The sequence below is a fragment of the Rhipicephalus sanguineus genome, chromosome 1 (genome assembly GCF_013339695.2).
Source record: "Rhipicephalus sanguineus isolate Rsan-2018 chromosome 1, BIME_Rsan_1.4, whole genome shotgun sequence".
NCBI classification, from domain to species: Eukaryota; Metazoa; Arthropoda; class Arachnida; order Ixodida; family Ixodidae; genus Rhipicephalus; species Rhipicephalus sanguineus.
Genome location: NC_051176.1, coordinates 290,559,350 through 290,585,127, shown reverse-complemented (window position 1 = coordinate 290,585,127; position 25,778 = coordinate 290,559,350). Strand labels below are relative to the sequence as shown.

Here is a 25,778-nt window from a genome sequence, read left to right as displayed (position 1 = left end):
GTATTACGAAGGCCTGCACCAGTCGCGTGATGTCGGCCTCGTTTATGCCTATGTGTTTGAAATATGCGTGAAATAAGTCTTGAGTGTTTCTTAAACGCACACGTGTTCAGCTTTCGCAATGTGGTCACGTTTTCCTTGCTGAATCGGCCCATCATACCGAGACTCCTATGATGTATACGTCAGGGACGTCAATACATATATTATGGATTTGGAAATATATTTTCGGTGGAGTGTGGCGCTTGCACCTGTGCGTGGAAAATCGATGGGAGGAGTGAGGGAGCGTGTATATTGAAAAAATAAAACATGCATCTCTTCTGTCGCAAAGCCAGGCGTAGTCGACTTAACGACAAATATTGGTAACGCAGCGCGGTTTCAGGTTCTAACAGTAGTCAGGCAAGATTGTATTCTTTCACCATAGGTATTTAATTTATCGTGTGGGAGATTCAGAAATCAGGGAGAAGAAATGGGCAGGGCATGTAGCGCGTAGGCAAGATAACCGGCAAGTAACTGACTGGATTCCAAGAGAAGGCAAACGCGCGAGGGGGAGACAGAAAGTTAGGTGGGCAGATGAGATTAAGAAGTTTTCAGGTCTAACGTGGCGGCAGCAAGCACAGGACCGGGTTTATTGGCGGAACATGGGAGAGGCCTTTGCCCTGCAGTGGCCGTAGTCAGGATGATGATGATGATGATGATGATTTAATTTGTACACATTGTGTGTACTCAGCAACAGCAACCGTCATAAAATATATCAGTCCTGAATATTCTTTTCAAGCAATGGTAATTGAACTAATTCTTTTTTTGTATATATTTGGCCATTTTATGCGAGACACTGTTCAGTGGAGCGGAATGTAATGTTCGCCTAAGTAGAAGGTGCGCGAAAATCGAGGCTGCGCATGCACAAGATGGTTATATAGAAACGGTTTTAAGGGAGCCTGAAGAACTTTTATTAAGTGTCACTGGCGGCCATGACCCGCCAAGGTCGTCTAGTGGTTACGGTGCTCGACTGCTGACCCGAAGGTCGCGGGAACGAATCCCGGCATTTCCGATGGAGGCGAAAATGCTTAGATTTAGGATTGTACTTAGATTTAGGTACACGTTAAAGAACCCCAGGTGGTCGAAATTTCTGGAGCCCTCCACTACGGCATCCCTCATAATCATATCGTGGTTTTGGGACGTTAAACCCCAACAATAATATTATCACTGGCGGCTATACACTCATGGTGTCGCCATGAGTCGCTAGTGACTCGACGGTATTTAACAACGCGGAAGGCCACTTGCAGTACAGGGAAAACCAAGATAAGCTACAGGCCTGCCACGCAATTGCGCAGCACTTTTAGTCAAACTCGCGGAACCTTCTCCTCCGGGTGATGCACAGCTCGGTCAAAGAGCCTGGCGACGGCTGCAAACAGGGACGTTCCCATGTCCCGTCCTGTAATGTCTACTATTCTGGTTGCAGTAAACGTATATGGCGTACGGGGTTTGGCGATGTCTTCCTCATTATAGGGGCGTGTTCCAATCACCCTAAACCACGTTGAAATCCCAAGGGCTCCGAGCGATGGGAGGCCACGTTCCTCAGCTCCGACCCGAATATCCAGACCTCCGTCGCCGATGCCCATGGGCTGACGGCCACCTAGTGACCAATAAAAGTTTTTTTTCGTCCTCGATGTTTTTTAGCCGCATTTCGTGTGGATATGGCGGCGCGCAGTTTCCCCTCATCGCCCACGCCTTCATTCCGGCTTTCGGTTTGGAGGCCGCCCCGGGAGAATGATGCACGCTCGAGCCGCTCTTGTTTCATTTCCATTCCTACGGGACCCTCGGGGAGTGTGGCGCGCGTTCGGCGCATGTGATACTCGGCGCTCCGAGCGGCTCTCGGGCGGCGCTGACCCGGCATTTGTTCCCCGTGGCTCTCATTGATCTGCGACGCGCATACCACCATTCGTCTTTTACCTGCGCGAACTCTCTCAATGTCCGAGTCGAGAAGGGCGAGTGTGTCTGTAGGACACTGTCCATGCTGCTCTTTTGAATCGGTGGGCTTTTGTTTCCCCGATTTCTTGTGACAGCGAATCTGTATATGTCAAGGGTCCGTGTATTTTTTCAGTCTGTGGCAAGTAGGTAGTTTCCTCAAGCTCTTTGAGGATAGTCATCCACACTGGACGCGCTCTTCCAGGACACGCGCGCACCTAGGGGCAAGAGCAAGCAATCAATAAAATGAGTAGAAAAAGGTCCTATACTCTGTTCCAGAAGTTCCGTGCAGCACTGTGGAAGCTACAGGCCTTCTCAACCAATCAGGAGGGCGAGCACATCTAAGTGTATCCTTCCGCGCCCTGTCGTCTGCTAGCGGCGAGCGCTGCAGCGAAAGCGGCAGGAGCGTCTCGGGACACTGTGCACTGCGCAGTGAGATGAGCTGTAATTGTGAAAGCGGTTAAATATTCTCCTCGGCACCGTAAAAGCGCGCGTCTTCGAGATACTTGCACGATATCGCACAGGTGAACCAGGCGCCGCCATTTTGACTAAGGAGCGACCAAATCTGCCACCGCGGACTAATCACAACCCAAGACTGGGTCCTCCGCGGCGCTGTGGACGCTCGGGCTGTGCGGACTCCTCATAAAAGTTTAGACAGTGTCGTACCATTCCTTCGTACTTTATAAGTAAAAACATAACACATACGAGCCACAACAGCGTTATTTCTTTCGTCATTTGCATGTTATAACACGTACAAGCAAGAACTCTTTCTTCAGTATCATGGAGCCACAAAAATTGTTTTATACAGAAAATGCGACAAAATCGTCATACAAATCACAGCTACAACACGCAGAGAAGCCTTCAAGTAAAAATCCTCCGACGAGACCGCTTGCAAAAGTCGTGAGGACAAACAACGGGCTACGTATATGGGGCACTACATTTCGCTTCGCAACAACCTGCGCTCGAGGGTCGTGTAGCCTTGGCTCTGCTGCACGGAACTTCTGGAACAGAGTATAGATAGAAGACTGCCTACATTGCCCCTCAAAACATGTCTTCCTGGCAATGCAGTTGTGCTCAGAAGCGAAGCCGATTTTAAGGGGATTGGTGTAACCTAGGTCTTTGTAAGCTGACTTTCCCACAGTGTGTGATGAAATGAAGCCTACTGAGAGAGAAAGATATTGGTGCCCGCGGGCGGCAAACACTATTGAAGATCGCGCTCCAAATGCCACGCGCATGCGCAAGCCAGACAAGAGGGCGCATGTCGCGCAGTGGAGAATGCGGTATTTTAGGTGGGCTCGGCGAGCAAATGAATGGGCTCCTCGATGGCTGTGTCGTCGTCGATGTGTCGCGGTATATCCTGCACAATGGTTTGAACGTTGATGGGCACGTTCAAAACCTGGCCTTTGATACCAAACTCGCCTCCGCCGTGTCGTGTGTCGTGTCGAAGCTGGATCAGTGTTTTAGATGCGAAGCATCTTATGGCGGAGTTCAAACCGGTGGTGTGCGGCGTGATCACCCTTACTGATCAACTTCCACACACCTCCTCACATCTCCCCTCCCCTTTCCCCCTCTCCACTCCCCCTCTGAAACGCGGGCTCTACATGCCGAAACACTGCTTCGCATCGCCTCATGGTCCCCTTTAGCGGGAGATTGTGTGATTTTTCTTCTGTGTACTGTGTGGAATCCGCGCCATCCAGCATTCAAGCTTCGCGGCTCGTTCACCTTCACAGCGCGAAATGGCTCACACCTTTTTTGGCTGACATGTATAAGCGTTTAATGCTCGCTTCTTATCCAACGGGTCGCCGCAAGTGACCACCGCGCTTCGTGATGCATTCACGTCGCGCATCCGTGGTTTTTCACGGTGGTGCACATTTCGGAGTCGTTCATCGAGCGTTTTTGTTTGACATTTTGACTACTAGGCCAAACGCAAGTTCTCCTATAGTTCATCGAGCGGCTGCGCACCAGAGTTCAGCTCCTACGCTGCTTGCTTGCAGGTGAGCGCTGGCATAGGCTTGTTTTACCTCGTGGTAACGAGCAGGTCGCTTCTTCTGTAACGCCGCGCGAGGCGTAACGAAACCCGTGAACCCGGATGCTTCGGCCACACCTGCATGCGTGCTGCGTTGCAGAATGTGTTGTTGTGTGCGGTAAAGTACCGCCTAGCAGCGTGATTCGCAGTTCTGGGAAGCTCGCGTGACCATCAGGCATGGCACGAAGCGCTGGTGCGAAGGTTGAGTTATATGAAACCGTTCCTTTTGGAATATTTTTTTAAACTCAGCCTTGATGTTTTCACACGCGAACACTTTTGATTTGTGCCTTTAGTAGATCTGTTCACGGCATATGACTACTGACAGCTCCACTACCGACTACGGTAGCCTCAATTGTCACTTGCTAAAGAATAATTAGAGCGCGTCATTTGCTATGGCGTGCTAATCTCTGTATTATGTGAAGAGTTGTTCTCGTTCTCGAATGGAGTCATTAAAGCAATGAGTGTGCTGCGATGATATAGCGCAAACGACGGGATAATGAAAGAACACTCACACGGTGCAAGGAATGAGTGGTTGCGAAGTTATTGCAGTCGATGGCCGTTTTCACTGTACAACTCGGCCGCCTATTGGCCGCTATTTTTTCTGAAGACGGGATTGCTATCCCTTTGCAGAGATTAATATTGGCGTTGGAATGGACTACACGGCCGCGCGATCTGAACGACAAAAGTTCTATATTATATCGTGCGCCGTGAGATATACACCTACAGTGATCACCTGCGGATAACATCGAGTCGTTGACGGGAGCAAGTAAAGGTTTCTTTTGTTGCTACTTTTTTTTTACTAGGAAACATTACGACAGATGTCTGGGAAAGTGTATTAAATGAACTTTAATAGCTATCGGTTTCCTTTTAGATGTATTGCTGTGGACCAGGTGTTCAGGAGTATAATTTTTAGTCTTTCATCGCCGGTGTAGTTGAGGTTTCGCACAGTATCGTTTTCTGTTACAGCCTGGAGGGTGCACCCGCCGTGGTATAGCTGAGCACGTCGCGCTGCTACGCTCGGCCAAAGGTTTGCCTATGTTTTTCACACGATGACATAAAAACCGGCTGTGGTATGTTTATATACACTACAAAGAAATAGTATAACACTAATTTCATCAAAATCAAGCCAGTAGTTTACTGAAAAAAAAAGTGGGATAACATTGTCCCACCGACTCATGAAGGCACCATCTCGCGATTGCATCAACGGGTATTTGGCATGGAAACGGCCGAAGCAAGTGGCGCAGGGTGTCACTTCTCGAGTTGTGCTAAGCAAAGTTGCGCGGACCTCATTTCCAGCAGTAGAACACCGCCTGCAGCTGCGCTACTTGTGAGCCTTCATAGCGCCGTGGTCTGTTCCTGTAAAGCTTACTTCACCGCATGCACCAACCGTTTTTTTTTTTTATTTGTCCATTTGCCTGTCCTTGCTTTGGCTGTCGAAATTTTTGAGTACGCCTGTTGACCCTGAATATGTGCCTACTTTTCAAGAGTTATATGATATAAAGAAAACTATTTCCACGCACCAATATCCGCAATTACACTGAAGGATGAGCGTGGCAATTTCGCAGGGGATTGTTTCGATACATTTATTGGTCAACTTACTAAGCAAATTTACAAAAAACACGTGATGACTGGAAGTTACAGTAGCCTCTCTGAAAAACCAGAAAAAGGAGGAAATTATCCGGCATTTTGATCGGTAGGCTCTTTCTATCTGAAGAAGAGAAAAATTCAGAAGCAACCATAAAAAAAAAAATTGATCGAAATTCAAAGTCATTGTAACACTACTTCCGCCCTTCAAAAGCTTGGTAAATGAATTTTCCTTGAGATTACGAAGACTTAGGTAAGACATGAGTGACTTAGCGTTGCACTAATTGCAGCGGGTGATGTGGGAGAAAATTTCTCTGCAGACGGAAAAGTGGGACGTATGTGTCCCGCTGTCGCACAAAGGGTTAATCTGGAGTGCCCCACGACGGCGTGCACTTCATAATTCTATCGTGGTTTTGGCACGTAAAATGCCGGCAGTTATTGCAGCCTGAAGAACGTTACCATTTGAACAAATGGAAGGTGCAAAGGTGTGTAGCTTCCTTCACAATCAAATATAAACCTGCCCAGCTGCTGCTCATGTGCGGGAAGCACCTTTCCGCATTCTCTGTGCATAAGAGACAAAAGACGCGACAAACATGAGCGCAGTGTTTGTCACTTTTTTTTTTTTTGCGTAGTTCACTCTTTGCGTAGTTCAACCTATAGTTCGTGCACGATCATGCGCATCTAAGCACCATTTTGCCTTTTTTGGGGTTCAGACGTAAATTCACCGGGTAAATTTTAGAGTTATCAAGATGTCGCGAGAAGTCGAACAGCGCGGTTCCGAAGCGATTACGCTAATAAGTGCAAGGAGGTTTACGCAAAGATTGGTGAATGAAATCGGCAGTGAAGTCGAGCAGAATCACACGTTGCTGTTTGTCCGATTCAGCCTGCTGATAAGCGCATAACCTTAGAATTGTTTGCTTGATTTGCTCTTTGCGCCACATGCTATTTGCGTGCGGTTTCAGTGCACGTTCAAGAACCGCATGCAGGTAGTCGGAATTATCCACAGTCCTCCACTACGGTGTCTCTCATGGCCTGAGTTGTTTTTGTACGTCAAAACCCATAAACCAACATGACCGACTCACAGCAACTCGTGGTCACGCTTTCATATCCACCTAATTGAAGCGGCGTTGTATATTTCACATATTCGCACTAGCAAAGCGTTTAAATACGGGGATAAGAGCTTTGCTTAGTTTTTTGTTCTGCTCTAAGCGAGGTAACGTCATGGCGCAGAGACGTCTTTCAGGTGGTTCCAGATGCATTCATTCCCTTCTTGAGCTCCTAGCTGTCAAAGTAGACTGTCTGCAATACTTCCCAGATTGAGAACGGGTCATCGTTATCGGTTACACTGCATCAAATGTGACATGTGACGCAGTGTAAGCGCTTATCATATGAACCGCATTTCTTGACTGCTGTAACGAAGTGCTCGTGAATGCTGCGCCAAGCATTCGCAATCAACTTGCAGCAGAGGATGGCTGGAGATCTCGTGCTGAGGGTAACTCTCCCGACCTCGTCCATTGCAAGTAAAGGCGAGGACGCCAGTTTTTGTAGGGAAGTGACTATATCTTATGACGTTTTCGATATTGTGCCATCGTGCTGGTTGCTGTTGTAGCCAGCGTATCCTCTCGCAACCTGCCTGTGTGGTTGCGGTGTGTGTGTCATGTCAGTGGCAATTTCACTTTCTGCAAGCGGTGGAATGGGAGGCGGCTGTCTGAGAATGCGAAATTGCGGCGTCGACTATTTTTGAGGTCCGTGTGCTTGACTATTGAGCGTGCATGCTTTTTGGCTCCTCCTGTGGCCGTGTACGCGCTCTGATTGATTGGTGCCTCATGGTTTCTCTCTGGTAATGTTTGTCCATCCCTGTGTGCCAAGCACCAGCATGCGTAATGCCTCGGCACACACGCTGTCCTGGGCGGCAGACCATCGACCGATTCGTGTGGATCCCGTGATCGATGGCGTTAACGTCGGCTGCCTGGCCGGTCGCGATAAAGCCCCGTGTCCGGAGCCATTCGATTGGGCCTTTTGTGTGGGGTCTCGGTCGGGACCACTAAGCGGGCAAGCTGCTCTTGTGCGCCGCGTATCCCTGTTCTTTTCCACCAGGCGCTCGCACCACGACGGGTGTGGCACGTACTCCGTATCACGGGACGACGGAGCGGAGAACAGTGCTGCTCGCGTATCGAACGCCTGTTTCCCAACTGCCACTTCTAACACTCCGTGCTCCCGGGAAAGGGATTATCCGCAGCGTGGCATGGCCGTTCGTTTGTGCTTCGTGTATAATAGGGCAACGACTACACGCGGCGTGCGACAAGAAGGGATTCTGGTAAAAATACTCTGCCCTATGTGTTTCGCTGAATGGAAAACACCGACGTGAGGGAGATCGCCCATTCGCTTTCCACGGGTATTCGACGACCACGTCTAATGATGGCTACGACAATATGCGTGGTCCGAAAAAAGCACCCAGAAAAAGCCCTCCCATTTGAGCCACGTTAGGGCTTCCAAAACGGACTTAGCGAAAATTCTGGCCACTTGGCGCGCGCGCATTTTCTGAGGCTGCGTTCAGCGCAGTTTCGGTGCTGCGGAGGCTCCCCTTTAGCTTAATGGCTATGGCTCTTCGCTGCCAAAGTCAATGTCTCAGGTTCGATCGCGACCGTGGCTACAAGTCAAGCAATCCCAAGTGGTCAAATTTAATCCGGAGACCCTCAATACGGCTGCCGTATGGTCAGGTTGCGGCACGTAAAAACCCCAGAATTAATTCTGCGTCGATCCTGCTAGTTAATTTCCGTAGGAACCTGTTTGGTACTTCCTTTGAGAGATAGAGCGATAATAAAATGAGAGAAAGGCAGGGAGGTCAACCAGAATTGTGGCATCCGGTTTGCTACTAAGGGAAGGGAGAAAAGGAAATAAAGGTGGAACGGAAAGCGGAGAGAAAGCAGGCGCGCGAAAAAGAAGGGAAAAAAATTGGCCACGTATCTGCGTGCTTCGCTGCAAATGTCTTCGAAAGACGATAGTGTTCTGCCGGCCATTTCTGCGCCGTTTCAGCGCAGCCTAAGAAACACTAGCATTTTCGGCGCAGCCTAAGAAACACTAGGGTATTTAGAATTAAATATATATGTATTTGCTAGTTAAGGAACACACCACCTAATACTTATGTCTTGATGTTGCGCCTCAGATATGCGTAATATTTTCTTTTTGATCGACAGAGTTCACAAGTATGAACGCAGCTACCAGTTCAAGATGGCTGGGCGTTGAGCAAGTGCTTAAACTTTAGCCTGAGTCGTGTGACAGACAGACACAGACAGACAGACAGACAGACCAAAATTTCTGCGTTTAAGTTCCCCAAGAAAGACTATCGTCTGTAAAAAAAAAAAGGAAGTTGCAGAGCGGGAGTACTGCAGCGTATTCAATGGGCCACTGCCACGCAAAAAGTTCAGTACGCGACTACAGTTCGGGTCGGCATTCTATACACTGACTGTTCCGACAGGGGTTTGTCGTCAGGGCGGTCGGGCCAACACAGCTAGCGTCAGTCTGTGCGCGCTGTAGCGAGGACAGCGACAAAGAACGTGTTCTCTCGTTTCTTCGCTGCCGCAGTGGTTGCAAGCAGCACTGTCTTCCATGCCGATTCGGTAAGCAAAAGATTTGGTGAAAGCGACACCAAGCCACAAACGGAGGCCGAGGTCGACGATACGGGTCCAATAGGTGCAGTCGTGTGCGGTTTAAACTTGGTGTGTTCCAGAAGGATTTTATGTCATCATTAGCAATCTCGCGAATTTTCATTGCAGCATCTGCTCTTAATAATGGGATTGAGTCTTGTACGCCGTCTTCGTGTGCAGATCGAGCAGCTGCCTCGGCATGTTCGTTGCCCAATATGCCGCGGTGACGTGGGAGTCCCTGGAACGTGATGTCGTGTCCTTGCACGAAGGGACGATGTAGCAGCGCTCTAATTTCAAACACTAGTTGTTCGTGAGGTCCCCGGCGTCAGGTGAATATCAAGCTGCCTTGTAGCCCGTGAACACGCTCCATTTCTTGGGTGGTTGATCGTGAATCACTCGAAGTGTGCTACGTAGAGCAGCAAGTTCCGCAGCTGTCGATGTCGTCTGGTGGGGTAGCCTAATCTTCACGGTGGTAGTTCTTGCAGGAAATATGACCGACCCCGCATACCCATCCACAGTGGTTGAGGCGTCAGTATGTATAGGTGGATATATGCTCGCTGCCTGTCTAAAACAACAAGAGCAGAGAAAGCTGCTTGAGCGCTGGAGACGAGAGCTGTGCTTTTGATCGTATTCCTAGAACCGGGAGTCGAACCTGTGGATGAGTCATACAACAAGGGGGAGTTGGCGTTCCTTTGAATCTCCCATTTCACGTAGGAGTTTAATTTGATACTACTTCTTTCATGCATACAGCCTTTTTCGTCTCGCACGCATCCACCCCATAACCTCTGGAGTTGCTTGTCCAGAGGCGTTATGTTAGCTTCAACATTGGTAGGCGTGGGCATACTGGTTTGAATGCTTAGCAGCTCGGCATGGCTGTGTATTGCTGATGTGGCCTTCAGTTACCAACGTATTATTTAGGCATGCGTGGGTAGATGCTATAGTGGACATGGTGGAGCGCTATACTCGTAGCGCGGCTCGGATGCGAACGGGGCCTGCGATTCCGTGAGGCTGAAACTTGAAGTTGGCCCTGTTGGAGCAAGTCGAAGCGCTCTCAGAGACAGGCCTGGCGTCCCGCTGGCGCCCTTGGGAGTGCTAGTGCGCGAAAAAAAAGTATTAAAAAAAATAAAGGGAGAACAGCCCTACTAGAAAGCCGAACCAGACATCGTTCGGGTTCGCCGCGGGGTAAAATTCAAGGCAAGTGTTGTCTCATTCCAAGCGTACCGGAAAAGAACGCAAGTACCGCCGCGGGCGACAGGAAAGGAACAGAATCCCCATCTCTAGTTTCGAATGCAGTTGCTGGTGCGGCATGGCGAATGCTGCGCTTCTTTACCGCACTTCCTTCGCAGCACCCATCTCATCTTGCCTCGGGCGACGCGGACCCCTCATGTAATCGCGCGAAAGAGTCATAGCCTCTCCTTTCTGCATAAGTAAAATGCGTAAGTGATGCAGTTCGGTTCCAAGTGCAGCACCAGCCTTGCCTTGCCTTATTTACCACGGCACCACGCTGCGTGCCGTGCCAGTAATACGGTTCATTATTAGTTCTCACTTTCCTGAACTCGGTGTGTAGGAGAGAGCCGGATTAAACTTGCGGTCCGAAACCGTTTCTCACCTTCCGTCCGTTCTGGTCCCAAAGTAAACAACTCAAAGCTCAAGTAAAAGAAGTTTACTTACTCTGTTACAGATGGCGTATGATGTAGTGAGAAAACGCGCGCGTGAATCAACCGCGAGAGAACTTGTCCAGCAGTGCCCTACCAAGGACCGCTGCGGCCGTGTTGCGTTACCGGGCAGGGGCCCACAACGGACCGCAAAGGGCTAGTGGCGCGTTTTGGTTAACCCCGTGTTCGGGCGCTGTGTGATGCTATGTACCCTTCGCTGGATTGAAATGTCATGAACACCGACGGCAGAGACAGGAGTGTGTGAAATGGGTGGGTGGGTTAGAGAGGGGGTGGTGGTGGTTAGGCCCTGTTCTTAGTGGCTTGTTTCGCTTGATATGACATGCATAATTATCACAATGCGCTTAAAAGGAACACGTCAACCCTGCAAGTTTTGGCCCATTGAATCATTTGCTTTTGTCCCCAAGACCCGATTTTATGTTGTTACGTGAAGAGACGAAGACCTCGACGGCACCCCGCGAGTGTGGTATGAGACGCATGATACTGAGCTGACAAGTTGGGATATATTCAAAGAGAAGATACGAGAGTTGTTCGGCAACCCTGGTGGACACCAGCTCGCTGCGAAAAAGGCGTTGTCGACTCGCGCGCAGACGTCAACAGAGCCGTACGTGATGTATACATCCAAGACGTCTTGGCTCTCTGCCGTGCAGTTGACTCGCACATGACGGAACAGGACAAGGTTGCTCACATTCTCAAGGGTATCGCTGATGATGCATTCAACCTGCTCGTCTTCAGTAACGTGTGCACTGTTATGCGGTCATCAAAGAATGCCGGCGCCTGGAACTCGCTTAAAAGCAAGCGCATTATTCAGCAGTTTGCTCGCTTGCCTAACACCGCGCCGACGTCGTCCTGCGCCGATGTTCCCCGTTCTACAAGCAACGATGCCAACGTTACCAGAATCGTGCGACGAGAAATCGAAGCTGCTTATCCGGCTACCTGCGAACCCAGCACCTCCACCAAAATGTTACGTGAAGAGACGAAGACTAGAGGCTGTAAACAAGTGTATCTACAGGAGAGTACTCGGGCAAGGCAGCGGCACACAACCGTCTCCAAATCGTCGTCGTCCTCTTCAGCATATTCGTCTTTTGATGGCTGTCCGCAGCAATATTATAGAGCGAGGAGGCTGGGAGGCGTAATATATTTATAGGCATTATTTACTAGTAGACGCAGAAGGGCGAAACTACGCAAGAGAGTCGGTGTGTCATTATCTTCATTTCACCGCGTTCTTGTGTATGCGTGTCCGTCTGTTGACTGACTGTACCGTGACAACATATTCGGCTCAAAAGGTTGCAAGTTATAGTGGAGAAAACGAACAGTTTCCTGTATTGAATATCGGCCCTGGTACGTTATTATCGTGTCTCTGTTTTTGCAGTATTAACAACGGAGCTGCTAACCCTTTGTGGGTTTGCCTACACTTTTCACATGATCATATAAAAACCGGCTGTGGTATATTCATATAAGCTGAAAAGAAATAGCATAAAACAAATTTGATCAAAATCAAGCCAGCAGTTTACTGAAAAAAAAAAAAGTGGGACATATATGCCCCACTGACTCATGAAGGCACCATCTCGAGATTGCGTCAACGGGTATTTGGCATGGAAACGGCCGAAGCAAGTGGCACAGTGTATGCTAAGGAAAGTTGTGCGGACCTCATTTCCAGCACTAGAACACCGCCTGCAGCTGCGCCACTTGTGAGCCTTCATAGCGCCGTGGTCTGTTCCTGTAAAGCTTACTTCACCGCATGCACCAACCATTTTTTTTTTTGTCCATTTGCCTGTCCTTGCTTTGGCTGTCGAAATTTTCGAGTACGCCTGTTGACCCTGAATATGTGCCTACTTTTCAAGAGTTATATGATATCAAGAAAAATATTTCCACGCACGAATATCCGCAATTACGCTGAGGGATGAGCGTGGCAATTTCGCAGGGTATTGTGTTTCGATGCATTTATCGGTCAAGTTATTGCGCAAATTTACAAAAAAACGTGATGACTGGAAGCTAAAAGCGCCTCTCTGAAAAGCCAGAAAAAGAGGAAATTATCCGGCTTTTAGATTGGTAGGTTTTTTCTATCTGGGAAGAGGAGGAAAATTCAGAACCTATTATAAAAGAAAGATTGGTCGCAATTCAGCGCCATTTTAACACTACTTTCGCCCATCGAAACTGTGGTAAAAGATTTTTCCTCGAGAATACAAAGACTTAGGTAAGATATGAGTGACTTATCGTCGCGCTAATTGCAACGGGTGGTGTGAGAGAAAATTTTACGTGCAGACGGAAAAGTGGGACGTATGTGTCCCGCTGTCGCACAAAGGGTTAATATTTTCTTCAGGCCGTTCGGAGTCACCAGAAGACTGCCTCCATCATGATAGGCGTTCTTCATCATCTGCTCGCTCCCCGAACACGTGCGCCCGCCTGCTATCTTCCTCCTCATCTTGTTCTTCATTTCGCTTCCAGAACACGTGCGCCATTTGTCCGCCGTTGGATGCAGTAACTCTGATGGGAGGGGGAGAGAGAAAGAAATATAGACACAAATTCTTGGCGAAAGAATGTCTTGGCGAGGCGGGATTCGAACCCGCGCACCCACGATCCGAAGGCGAGCGTCGAAACCACTCGGCCATCCAGGCACGCTAGCAGAGCATAGCATAGCCTTGTTTAGTATAGTATAGTATAGTATAGTATAGTATAGTATAGTATAGTATAGTATAGCAATAAGGGGAGGGGAAGTGCGGGTGAGGAGGAGGGGAAAGAGTAAAGCGTAGCATAGAAAGGAAGAGAAAGAGGAAGCGAGGAATGGAGAGAGAGAGAGAAATAAATAGAAATAGATACTCAAAAGACAGAAAAGGGAGAGAGATGAGAGAAAAAGAAAGAAAAAATAAACAGGAACAACGCACTTCCTTCAGGCTTGGCACCACTACTGCCAAGCTGCCTTCATTTTTTTTTTTTTTCACAGGCTTGGACCAATTTTGTTGAGAGAAACCTCTCAAAACTCACCAGGTTGGGTCTTATCAGAGGTGCCAGTTAAAGGGACACTAAAGGCAAATAACAGTTTATGTAAGAGTGAAAGCTCAATGTATGACAGCGTTTAAAACTGCAGCATTATCAACAGCAGTGCCCTACTTACCGAGAAATTAAGCTAAATGTATCGCACGATGAGCGCCACGAGTGGGACATTTTGGAAGTGATCCCGATGACGTGGGAGAGTCTGAATACAATTAATCACTAGTAATCAAACTAGCTGCAATAAGACGTAATAAAATGCTGCTTGTTCGTTTCTGTTTGATTCATGGAAAAAAGAACATCTTTGGCGTTGCCACGGGGAACGGCGCGCGTGGTTCAAAAGTTTCGCTTTCGCCGAACTGCGCTTCGCCCGGCGCCCTGCTGCGCTCACGCGGTCGCGTCTCAGTGGTAGTTTCGGTATCGCGTACTGGCGCGTGTGTTTTGCACGCTCGTGAAAGTCGCTCTGACAGAAAGTTCGACAAAATGCCGCATGCACGTGATGTTGCCGGATGTCCGAATGGTGCACGCCGCCAGTGCACGCCGCCGCGCAGTAAAGGCGGGCAACGTTGGGCACGGCAACAGTGACGTGCGAAATACCGCTTTCAGGAGGGTGATTTGAAGTGCGCTAACGCGATGCGGACCACTAAAACGTGATTTTATTTCAAAATAAGCGCTTCCTTGGCATAAAAGTAGCACTACGAGGTTTCTGGGCCGCTATTTCAACTATGAACGTGGACTTAATGTTTGCCTTTAGTGTCCCTTTAAGTCGTACTGGCAAGTTTCCCTCCTGCTGCCATCCCGCCTCGGTGCATTTGCGGTGCGGCATGGTCGCACTAGACAAGTTGCGAAACCTACAAGGCAGCTTTCTTGCACTACACAATGATAGTATGTACATCCTTGCTACAATTGTTACGAGCAGTGTAGCGTTACGTGTGTTTGGCTATGGCCCGACTAGAGGGGAGACTCGACAGGCGTGAATGAGAACGCTCATTGCATCTCTCCACTAGGCTGGTTAGGGCAAAACATGAGAGACGCACTGCCATTGTGCATGAATTTGTGTAGGGCAGGAAAGCTGCCTTGTAGGTTTTGTAACTTCCATTGTGCCGTGAGAGTAGCCCCTTCGTATTTACGGTATGCTTCACCACAAAACACGTTTGCACTGCAGCAAAGCCACAAAAGCGCCCAAACTTTCAAGCATGTCCGAAAAACATGTCCACTCCCGCCTCCTCTTGATAACCTCATCTCCCCGATTACCGGCTGAATTTATTCTGGGCGTGTTGTATACTCCTAGTATGAACCTTGTGCCAGTAAACTTCAAATTTCGTGCACAACAATGAGCTATTGTTTGTGCCTCCCTCGATACAGGGTTATTTCGGATTGCATCATTCCCCACAACCCTACCTCAACACTCCCGGGAAGTTAGGAAGCCACGCCTCTGGGTCTCTTACATCGCCATACAATATTTGTTTATCGATAAACCATCGTCTCGAGAGCGATTGGAAATGTCATGACCTCACAAGGTGTTTCTCGCAGGAAGGGGTTTCTCGCAGGAAGGGGCCTTGCACTGCGCGTCCTTTTCGACCTCTACGTTAATACACGGCACGGCAGATGTTTGAGCTGACTAAATCCTGAAAACAATGTTAAAGAAAAAAAACAGCTAGGAAAAAAAAAAAGAAAAGACATACCGGCGCTGGAAAGCCGCGCAGCAATTATGCTGCTCGGCAGCGGTACGCAAGTTCGGAGCAAACCGTACAAAAACGAGTACTGGGCAACGCAAATAACAAGCAAGTGTACATTGAACAGCAGTTATTCAGTACGTGTTTGTGTGGCCGTCTTCTGCAGTGCTCTCTCTCTCTCTGTCTGTCGCGGTGTTGTATGCGCATGCCTCACGCGCGCAAGCACGCACGCACACACGCACACCGCGCGCGCGCGGGAATGAGAGAGATAGAGAGATTTCCTTTTAAGTTTCTGTCGCCTTGATTCCCAACAGCGTTTCAAACGCTCGCTCAACGACCAGAAAAGTCGAATAGGGAACAGCGTTGTCTGCTAAGTTAATGTCTGCATGCCTGCAGCAGTCTTACTCGCAGTCCGCGCCCGTTCTTTTTGTTTTGCTTGTACATGGACTGCGGGTTCGGTACTAACCAGACGTCGCCATCATCGATTAATGCAGGGGCAGTATACGAGGAAACAAGTGATAAAACGGCCTCCCACTTTCTCCCCTCTCTTGCGTTTCGCTGACTTCCGGGTGCGCGCACCTTCCTCGCAGCGGGCCGATTGTAAGACGTCGAAACGAGCTCGCGCCCACCGCACCACAATGTGCGCCCTGTCGATTTTGTTCTTTTCCTAACCCAGCCGTCTCTCGAGCGACGGCAGCCGCCATTGCTATACGAAGAGGTGCGGCGCCGCACTTAGTTCATTGAATAATTAGGTTGCACGTGCCGCGTTGCGCGACTGACGCGCACCTAATCGGGTTAGCGTGATCGCTCGCTGGCCGACTCGCTGTCTAGTTTCGGGGCAGCGCTGCAAAAAGTAGTGCCGCACCGTAGTCGTTGCATTGTCTGCATGATCCGGGTATGGGACGAGAGCTATGTGGTGAAGCCCCAGTGTTTATTATATTATTTTATTCTCAGTAAGCCTATTTGAGTGCCCCGAGGTGCAATCAGAGATACGATTTATACTTTTTTTATTACTCCCTATAAACGGATTTACTGGATGCTGAAAGCGCAAGCGTTTCCTGTTTATATCAAGGGTCAATGGAAGAAGTTGTGCAGTTTGTTCATCCAATTGCGTGCACGAAGGAGTTTCGAAAAAAAAAAAAATCTGTTATCTAATTGCCGCGCAAAAACTAAACGCGCATTGATAAGTTCAACGTCAACTACGTGAAGCTGCCCTCACGACTGCACGAAAGCTGCAGTCGTGACGGGAGTAAAACGTATACCTATCGGGAAGCCCGTGTACGTAACTTTTTTTTTTTTTCGTTCTGTAAAATGCCCTAAAAGGAGATATTAGAACCATGAAAAGTGAGAAACGGAAAAGTGTATGGAACCTGACAGGTCTAAGTAGTACCGGAGTCCTTCAAATGGAACGACTCTGCAGTACTATATAGCATCGGCCCAAATTTTCAGTTAAATGGGCGGTAATGTCTTAACTACAACTTGTTTTTGTGTAGCGAAAAAACAAGCAAACAAAGAAACACGTCATGCGCCTTTAAAGTCGTTTGGCGATATGCTCCGCGTCTCCGTGTATGCTCTGCATACTTTTACCGATGGTGGCAAAAATACGGAAAACTAAGTGAAAGCCGGAGTGACACCTGTAGCATTGTCTCGATTCACCTGACAGCGACAGCGGCAAACGTACGCTTGTTTGGGCGCCACTTTCCGCAGCCTGTCGGAGCCATTTGCTTGCTCTTCTGTTTCCGTTTTAATTGAAATTCAACATACATGCTGCTTCTGTTCGTCTCCCTCCCCACATTTCTTTTTTTCATCGCTGTTTTTATAGTGCAACTTTTGTTGAGGCCGCGCGATTCGACAACGAACTGTGAACTGTGCTCAGTTCGTTGTCCCTGACAGGTTGGCAGACCTCAGTCGCACTTCATTTCGCTGTTGATGCAGCTGAGTGCATGGAATGCGCAGCCAGCGCAGTGATACGCTTTTCGAGTTCTCTCCGCCCTGTCATGTGCTGTGCGCTGCCCCCTCGCCGCGCTGCGCAGAACTCCGCTGAACTCCGGGCACTTGCATCACTGGTGTACGTGCTTGCACGCGCCTCCCTGCAAGGTCTCTGCGGTTTGTGTATGCGCGTATCTTAGGCGAAGAACGAATTTAGTCCGTGAGAAGTGTCGAAACGTCACCCCTGCGTTACGTAGGGTGGCGTTTTGCGTTTGCGCAGAGTCGAGTGTGTGCGTAGCCTCGTACGCCGATGCGGCGCGCGCGTCGTTGAATTGATAGCCCGCCGGCCTTGTTCAACGCCGCGCGTATCTCTTCTTATGTCGCAGACGGCGGTGCTCTCAAGGACCGGAGTTCTGGGCTTAGTCGGATCCAGCGGCTTCGGCGGCGACTCAGCTGCAGCTTCGGACGACTTTGTGAGTGACGGAAGAGGCACTTGCCTTCCTTCTTGTTCGTCTGTTTTTCTTTTTTCTGCTGAATTTGGCGCGCGCTGTGTCTTTTTTTTAGTGTTCGAGTGCCCCCAAAATAAACTTTTCCTCCGCGGGGAGTGTGGAAACAGTATACGTTAAACACGCTCACGGAGACGGGCACTTGTCGTCACCCTTCTCCACTTGCTCTCCGGCTCCTTTGCGACAGACTGCGCTATAGCTACATTTCGTTCCTCTATGTGCTGGAATCTGAAAACCTCGCCTTCACAACAAAGTGCGTCATTGGCCGCCGTCGAAGTTTGTCTTGCCGTTCGCTGTTCCGAAGCACCCGTTTCTTGAGGTGGCTTCGTGAAGGCTTCTTCCCCGCGGCATCCCTTATAGTGAGCCTTTCGTGAGGCCGCCGATGCAGCGCCCTGGACGGAGGCTGTTTATTATTGGCAGACTTTAATGAAAGCACGGTCACTGACCGCATGAAATCATTGCTGCATTTGCCGATCACCCGCATTCACAACTCTAGGCCCCGTCAACCATTGAACGGTATGCATGGATAAGGCTGCATCATTTTGACCGAGCGGCGGCTGTCGTCTCTTAGCCATAACTAGTAGTATCATACATAGTGGAGAGTTAAATTTGACTCCTGCCTTGACTTTAGCCGCCAGTCAGAGAACCTCTATTTGCGTAATTCTACCTATGCTTAGTCTATTTTGCCTCTACTTTCCCTAAACCCTAGGCTTTATTGAAAAAAGGTGGTTGATCCCTCCGTCATAGGAATCGGAATAACACGAAAGTAAAGCGTGCCCTTACAGAAGTAACTGAATGCTTACTGTACATTGATATAAGAGAGTTTGTACAATGTATATTGATGCCTGGCAGCTATAGCACCGTTTAACGTGGATGCACCCACTTTGATGATTGGTAGTACATCTCCATCTCGACAACTAACGTCCATGTTAAATGATTAAACAAACCCTTGTGGTAGCTGTAGTAGTTAACGGTGAAAGCGTAATCAGAGAACGAGGTGCTGATAGCCCGAACAGCGTCGCATATTGGACGCAGAACTTGGTCGCCATCCCGCGGCATGTTAAAATGTGATTGAACACCACGGCCGGACTAGAGGGAAACGCAAAGCGCGTCGTGCCGCCCCGGTAGCCCGGCGGCGATTTTTGTCGGGGCAAGCGCGTGAGCGGGGAACGCGGTGTTATAGCCAGGTGAGGCAGGCGCGCGTCGCAGAGCTATTTTTGGTTTGGATTAGCGTGATGCTATGAGCGAGGCCGACGCTTTTACGACGCTTGGGCTAAGATCGCCACCTTGTGGGGTGTTAAAGGGACACTAAAGAAACAATGAATTGGTTCAGATTGATAAAGTGTGCTAGGTGAAATGTTGTGTAGTTTATTTCACCACCATAGGTTTATTATTACAGGAGAAAACCAAGTTCAAAGTTTCATTTTTAAATTTCGCGCCGAATTTTGTAATTCATCGTGACGTAAAAAATTTCCAAGAGCATTTAACGTATTTTGGCGCCACTGGCTCGACGAAATTTCCACGAACGCGTTATGTAAAGTCTCTGGCCCCCTCAGAGGACAATGTACTTCGATTTAACCGATTAGAAACTACGTAGGCCCAAGCAGGCGCCGTCAAAAATATGTGACGTCACGGCAAATGGTGCGGGAATTCCAAGGGGGCGTCGCCACCTGTATTTTCTTTTTGCGCGTTTTCTCGTTTTTTAAGCGTCTTCTCGCAGCAAGCGTGGTGTTTTTGGTATCGTGGAAGACTACTTTAGTAATGCGAGAAAAATCATTTTGCTCTTTAGTGTCCCTTTAAGGCATTGACAAAATTGAACTTGTATTGAAAACGCGCCGAATGGGACGGACGGTTAAAGTTTTGCACGTGCTAATCGCGGAGGCCATAGTAATTACGAATTCCTTTATTTTACCGCTCCCAGAGGGCAACACCAGCCCGCCGACCGGGAGAGTGGTAGATATAAAAGGCGCGTTTGTAAAGCCTCTAGAGTCCATGCCCGTGGCGCAGTGAATAGCGTGACCGGCATCTGTTGATGCGGACCGAGTGGTCGTGGGTTCGATGCCCGTTGACGGAACTTTTTTTCTTTGCCATCTGATCGTGTAAATTTTTTCGACGTCATTTCCGTGACGGAAATACGTCATTGAAGTCTTGGTGGACCCCGGCATGAAACACTTTCGTGTTAAAAATTCGACCCCATTGCTTTGAACTCCAGGGTGAAGCCCTTTACAGAAAAGTGTCTGGTGTTCAGCCGTTTCCTTCGCCTCTCTACGCTCACCGCATGACGTGTCTATCCCTTGGTACTTGGCTCGGTATGTCTTAGTCTGCGATACTCCCGTCATGGCTTCAAGCAGACAGTGTTAACCCTAGGATTATCGTACATATTTTCTTTGGCAATTTCCTGCCAGGTCGTCTCGGCAGGGGCGACACCTTGGGGCAAAGTGAAAAGCTCGGATGTGCCGGCACAGCGAAACAATTAGTCATATTGTTCTGGATCGAGTGCACTGGGATCTTACTTGCGGTGCCGCCGAGCTTTAAGAGAACCGCGCGCCTACTGAAGTCTCGGATGACTGCGATTCGCTAGCGATCAACAGCGATGCTCTATCGCCCGCACCAACACTTTTGAGTCTGTGAGTGACTGAAAGGTGGCTCGAATATCGGTTCTGCTCTGCAGTGAGCTGCAGGACATTCATGAGTTATGTGAAGTTAAGACTCATCCTTTTCTGTTTTGTATTTCTTTCATGCGGACGCCAGGTCCGAGTTTCCTCATCCACCATTCGGTACAAGGCAGAATAGACCTGCATCAGAATCGCCTGGATTGTTGCGAGTCGCTCACGAGACCTTCCAGTGTATTGATCGCATTGAAGTTCACTACGTTTGTCATTTGAGTTACACCATTTGCCGGTGGCGGTATCAGAGATCGCCGGCACTTCAGCGTGTTCTCGTTATCACTATCGAGATGGCGCGAAGGGCTCGAAGGGCGCGCTTTAAAGGTCGTCGCCACACGCGTTGCGATGAGTGCGCGCCTCTACAGGGCGTGGTCGCACATGCGCGAGCGCTTATCTCTGATGGCGGTGGTTTGTACGTCTCTTGCTCCCACCGCAGGTTTGCGTTGAAGTTACAGAGAGCACGAAGGTCACTTCGCTCCCTGCAGCGGCCGCTTTTGCGACAGGAGCACGCTGCTCACACACAAATAACTGTGACAGTTATTTCGCGCTCATCCTGTGTATACTTTTGCGTTCGTTTCGTGCGTCCTCCTTTGTGTTTGAGCAGCGCGTTTTAACTGTCGAGCTGTGACAGTTGTTAGTTCGCTCTCATCCTGTGTATGTTCTTTCCGTGCGTCCTTTCTGCTCGAGCAGCGCGTTGCAAGTTTCGAGCTGCTTGCCTTTCTTCGCGTGACATTACAATTTGTTGCTGTAGCATTCATTCCTTCGCCCTTGTGGCGAAACAATGCACAACAAACGCTCAACTAGTCTGTGAAGACACGTTTCACTTTCGTGTTATACCGTTTCCTATGACAGAGGGATTAGCAATGTCTTCTGTAGCGGCAGACATCTTAAGATGGCTAGAGACATCAATTACGACAGTAATTAAAGTTAAAATTTTAAATTGTGGAGACAGGCTTTCGGGTCAAATTGGAGAGTTGAAGTCCTTCTCGCGATGAGCCCAGCGCTGCTATGACATTTGGAAAAAAGAAAGCGGACTCTGGTAATTATTGCAGAGCAATGAATATTGACCAAGTCCACCGGAGAAACCGAAGCGCCTAGGTGCGCACATAGCAGACGTCCAGAATGACGTCGGTGATTACTACAGCAATTGCAGTGGTGGTAGTTCTATTACATTCGTTAACTTTCGCGCGCCATACGTGCGATGATCGCGAGTGCAGTCCACACACACACACACACACACACACACACACACACACACACACACACCACACACACACACACACACACACACACACACACACACACACACACACACACACACACACACACACACACACACACACACACACCACACACACACACACACACACACACACACACACACACCACACACACACACACACACACACACACACACACACACACACACACACACACACACACACACACACACACACACACACACACACACACACACACACACACACACACACACACACACACACACACACACACACACACACACACACACACACACACCACACACACACACACACACACACACACACACACACACACACCACACACACACACACACACACACACACACACACACACACACACACACACACACACACACACAACACACACACACACACACACACACACACACACACACACACACACACACACACACACACACACACACACACACACACACAAAGCGAAGTCGATGGATGGTTGATATTAGCGACACTCGCTCATTCTGGGCGTCTTGGAAGAATGTGGCAGTTGAGCGCTTCCGCGTTTCGGTTTCGCCGGCGAAATTGCTCAGATTTCACGGCGGCCGCTTTTTGGAAATCTCAAAGCGGCAATGGGCTCTTCGCAGGACGGGCTCCAATTCTCCAATTTGACCCGACCGCCGGTCTCCACTAATAAAAAGTTAATTTAATTTCTTTTGCTCTCGCTGTAGTTGATATCACTAGCCATCTTAAGATGTCTTCCGGAACAGAAAAAAGTAATTATGAAGGCAGCCAGCAAATATTCCATTTCCCTTATTTGAGGATTTCCGGACACATTTCTTGAAACACCTTGTATACAGTCGCACAGCGTTCTCTTTGTTTCACATAACAGCGATCTTGCTCCAAGAGCGGCGCGTGCGAACAGTTGTTTTCGTAATTCAAGCGACGCGCATTACCTTGCAGGGAATGTGTGAGCCGTACGTTTCGCCCCAAAATATTCATCGAGGATAGCCCCGTGGCCATGAGAAAGGACGCAGCACCATTGCTGACCACCGCTGCGTGCTGTCTCATTGATCCGCGCTTGCTTTCGCTGATTGCCTTCCGCTGTTGCTCTGGTGACCCCTTTCTACATTGAAAGTTTATTATTCATGTTGAAGGACACTCGTTCCTCATTGTTCCTCAAGTGCAATGGGTCTGTGCCCTTTGTTAGCTTACGTGCTTGCACAGCATTGCAGCTCGGTGTCTGCACGAGCCACTTCTTCCTCCGTGTGCCGCTGTTAATAAGCGACGGCTAAAAGGGAGGCTTTTGGTAAGTTTCTATTTCGCTTTCGTGAGGACCCTCGGAGCAGGCACTCGCATGGAACAGTATAAAGATGCGTTGGGCGTATCATCGAGAACTCTCGGGTGTCCTCGTAGTTGTTTCGCGGGATGTTTCTCAAGGGGAGGTCGCCGACAGCGCTTCGCCGATTGGCCAGTGGAGGCTATATGCCTCCGAAAGTAACCACGAAATTCGTATTTTTAGTCTTTTAATGGTTGGGAATGTTTATGCCGGAACTGACAAACAAGCAATGACTTCAGAAAAAGAAAAGGCAGTGTATAAGAAGCAAAAGGAAGTCAATGTTGGAATGCTTGCCTTCGCTGTAACGTACGACAGTAATAGGATGGCGCAGCGTGTACTATGCAAATTGACCTCAGGTTTTGCAGCCGTGCATTTGCCTCGCAGTTATGCCCTCACCGGGTGTGGAACGGTTTGATAGAACGGGGTCGCGCCACATCACACACACACACACACACACACACACACACACACACACACACACACACACACACACACACACACACACACACACACACACACACACACACACACACACACACACACACACACACACACACACACACACACACACACACAAACGCACACACACACACACACACACAGTTTCACACTCATATTCATCTTCGACAGGATTAGGGTGTTTTTTTTTTTCAATCCCGATGTATGTATATTTTTTTTTCGTGCGTTTGAAATCGCATGCGGACATGCGCATCGAGTTCTTTCTCATCGTTTTTCTTTGTTGCTGGTTGTGGCGTATTTCTATCTTGCTTGGGTCCACACGGGCAGATTCCCGAAGCGCTGCGTGAAGAGGCCTGGCGCTCGTCGCCTTCTCGCTCTGCTGCGTCGGAAACGTGACCGTTGCGCGGGTCTTCGCGTGGCCAGCGTGGTAATCGGATCGGCGCCGACGACGCGCCTCTTCCCTGGAGATCAAGACGGCTTCTCGCCAACTCGATCCAGTTCTCGGTGCTGTCCTCTCGAGCTCCCATCGCACAGACGCCACGTCGTTTCGTTTGCCTGTCTTGAGAATCGATATATGGACTCGGGTCCGGCAGGCGTCAGAGAGCCACGACCTCTGTCGTTGCGGCCGCACCCTCAGCGGCGCCAAAGTTCCCGTTGCCCAGTCGGCGCTATCTTCGTCAGCGATGCATCATTGTGGGGCATACTAACTATTTCGCAGCGCACAGGTTTGGGCTCGCTAGCTGGTTCACTCTTGTTGACTGCGTGCGCTAGACTAAAACAACTTTCCGACCGGTCATGGTTCATCGCGTCGCGCCTTCGTTCGAGATGCCCGTCGTCGCGCTTGAACTAAGATCGCCCGTTGACCACTTGGGAATGCCGGCGTCAGCGCGAGCTCCTCCACCTTTAGCGTTTTATTATGATCATTATTTTAGTTTGGCGTTGTTGCCCCCGAGTGCACAGCACTCCAGCTTGGCACAGAATGCATTGGACGATGCAGTGCGTCACGTTCGCGTGTGCTCCAAGACTCGACTGAGGCCCTTCATTGAGAGGGCCCGAGTCCGGCGCAGGCCCGCCAAAAAACGCTTCGGACTGCTTTTCGGGTCGGGTGCTTGAAATGTGTAGTGATTGATCCATGTGCTTGCAATGATGTTGGATTGTACATTGACCTTCCAAAGTTTACACATCTTCCGGTATCTTTGACCTGGGGCTGTCGTGGCTCGTTAAATTTGCGAGGATGCACGATTCTCACGGTAGCTCTTCACCGGAGGCCTGCTTTCTAATCTGCTTCTCAGATGTTATTCGACGTATTACAGCCTATATTGATAATTCTCTGGCAGTTCCCGAGACGCTGTGCTCGCGCGAGCTGTAGAGGCTCCTTTCAATTAAACAATTCTATTAATGATACAATAGTAAATACAAAAGATGTAAATATGTCGAAGGAGGTCGTAGTGTTACAAACCACATGTAAGGCCTGCAGGCCTTACTGGTGCTTATTGAATGTGTCTGATAATAATAATAATAATAATAATAATAATAATAATAATAATAATAATAATAATAATAATAATAATAATAATAATATCTGGGGTTTAACGTCCCAAAACCACTATATGATTATGAGAGACGCCGTAGTGGAGGGCTCCGGAAATTTCGACCACCTGGGGTGTCCTTTAACGTGCACCTAAATCTAAGTACACGGGCCTCAAACATTTTCGCCTCAACCGAAAATGCGGCCGCCGCGCCCGTAATTCGATTCCGTGACCTTCGGGTCAGCAGTCGAGCGCCATAACCACTAGACCACCGGACCGGGGCGTTGAATGTGACTGTACGTACGCCACCGTCACTGGATATTTCACCGATTACGCAGTCGATTAGGCAGGAGATGGCTGGTTCCGTTCCGGGATCAGTGGATTATTTTGTCGCCCCGTCTCCGCACCGTTTACTTATTGCGCAATGATCAGCGTCACTTCTTGCGTAACCAGAACATTTTCTAATGTTAAGGGTTTTGTTTGATGTTCCACGGGGTTGACGAGACAGAGGAGCGATCGTGTCCCGAATTTCTCAATATGCAGTGCGCCT

General features: G+C 49.1%; 1 protein-coding gene across 2 annotated transcripts in view; it reads left to right on the top strand.

Annotated features, from left to right (window-relative positions):
* The window catches only part of LOC119379248 (cyclin-dependent kinase 14), a 150,646-nt gene that overhangs the window by 23,208 nt on the left and 101,660 nt on the right, over nucleotides 1-25,778 (top strand). For both annotated transcript variants that reach the window (XM_037648493.2, XM_049411915.1), the window contains one exon: nucleotides 17,875-17,961. In XM_037648493.2, coding sequence (XP_037504421.1) covers nucleotides 17,875-17,961 — 87 coding nt within the window. Of the gene's footprint in view, nucleotides 1-17,874; nucleotides 17,962-25,778 lie in introns of those variants that run through there.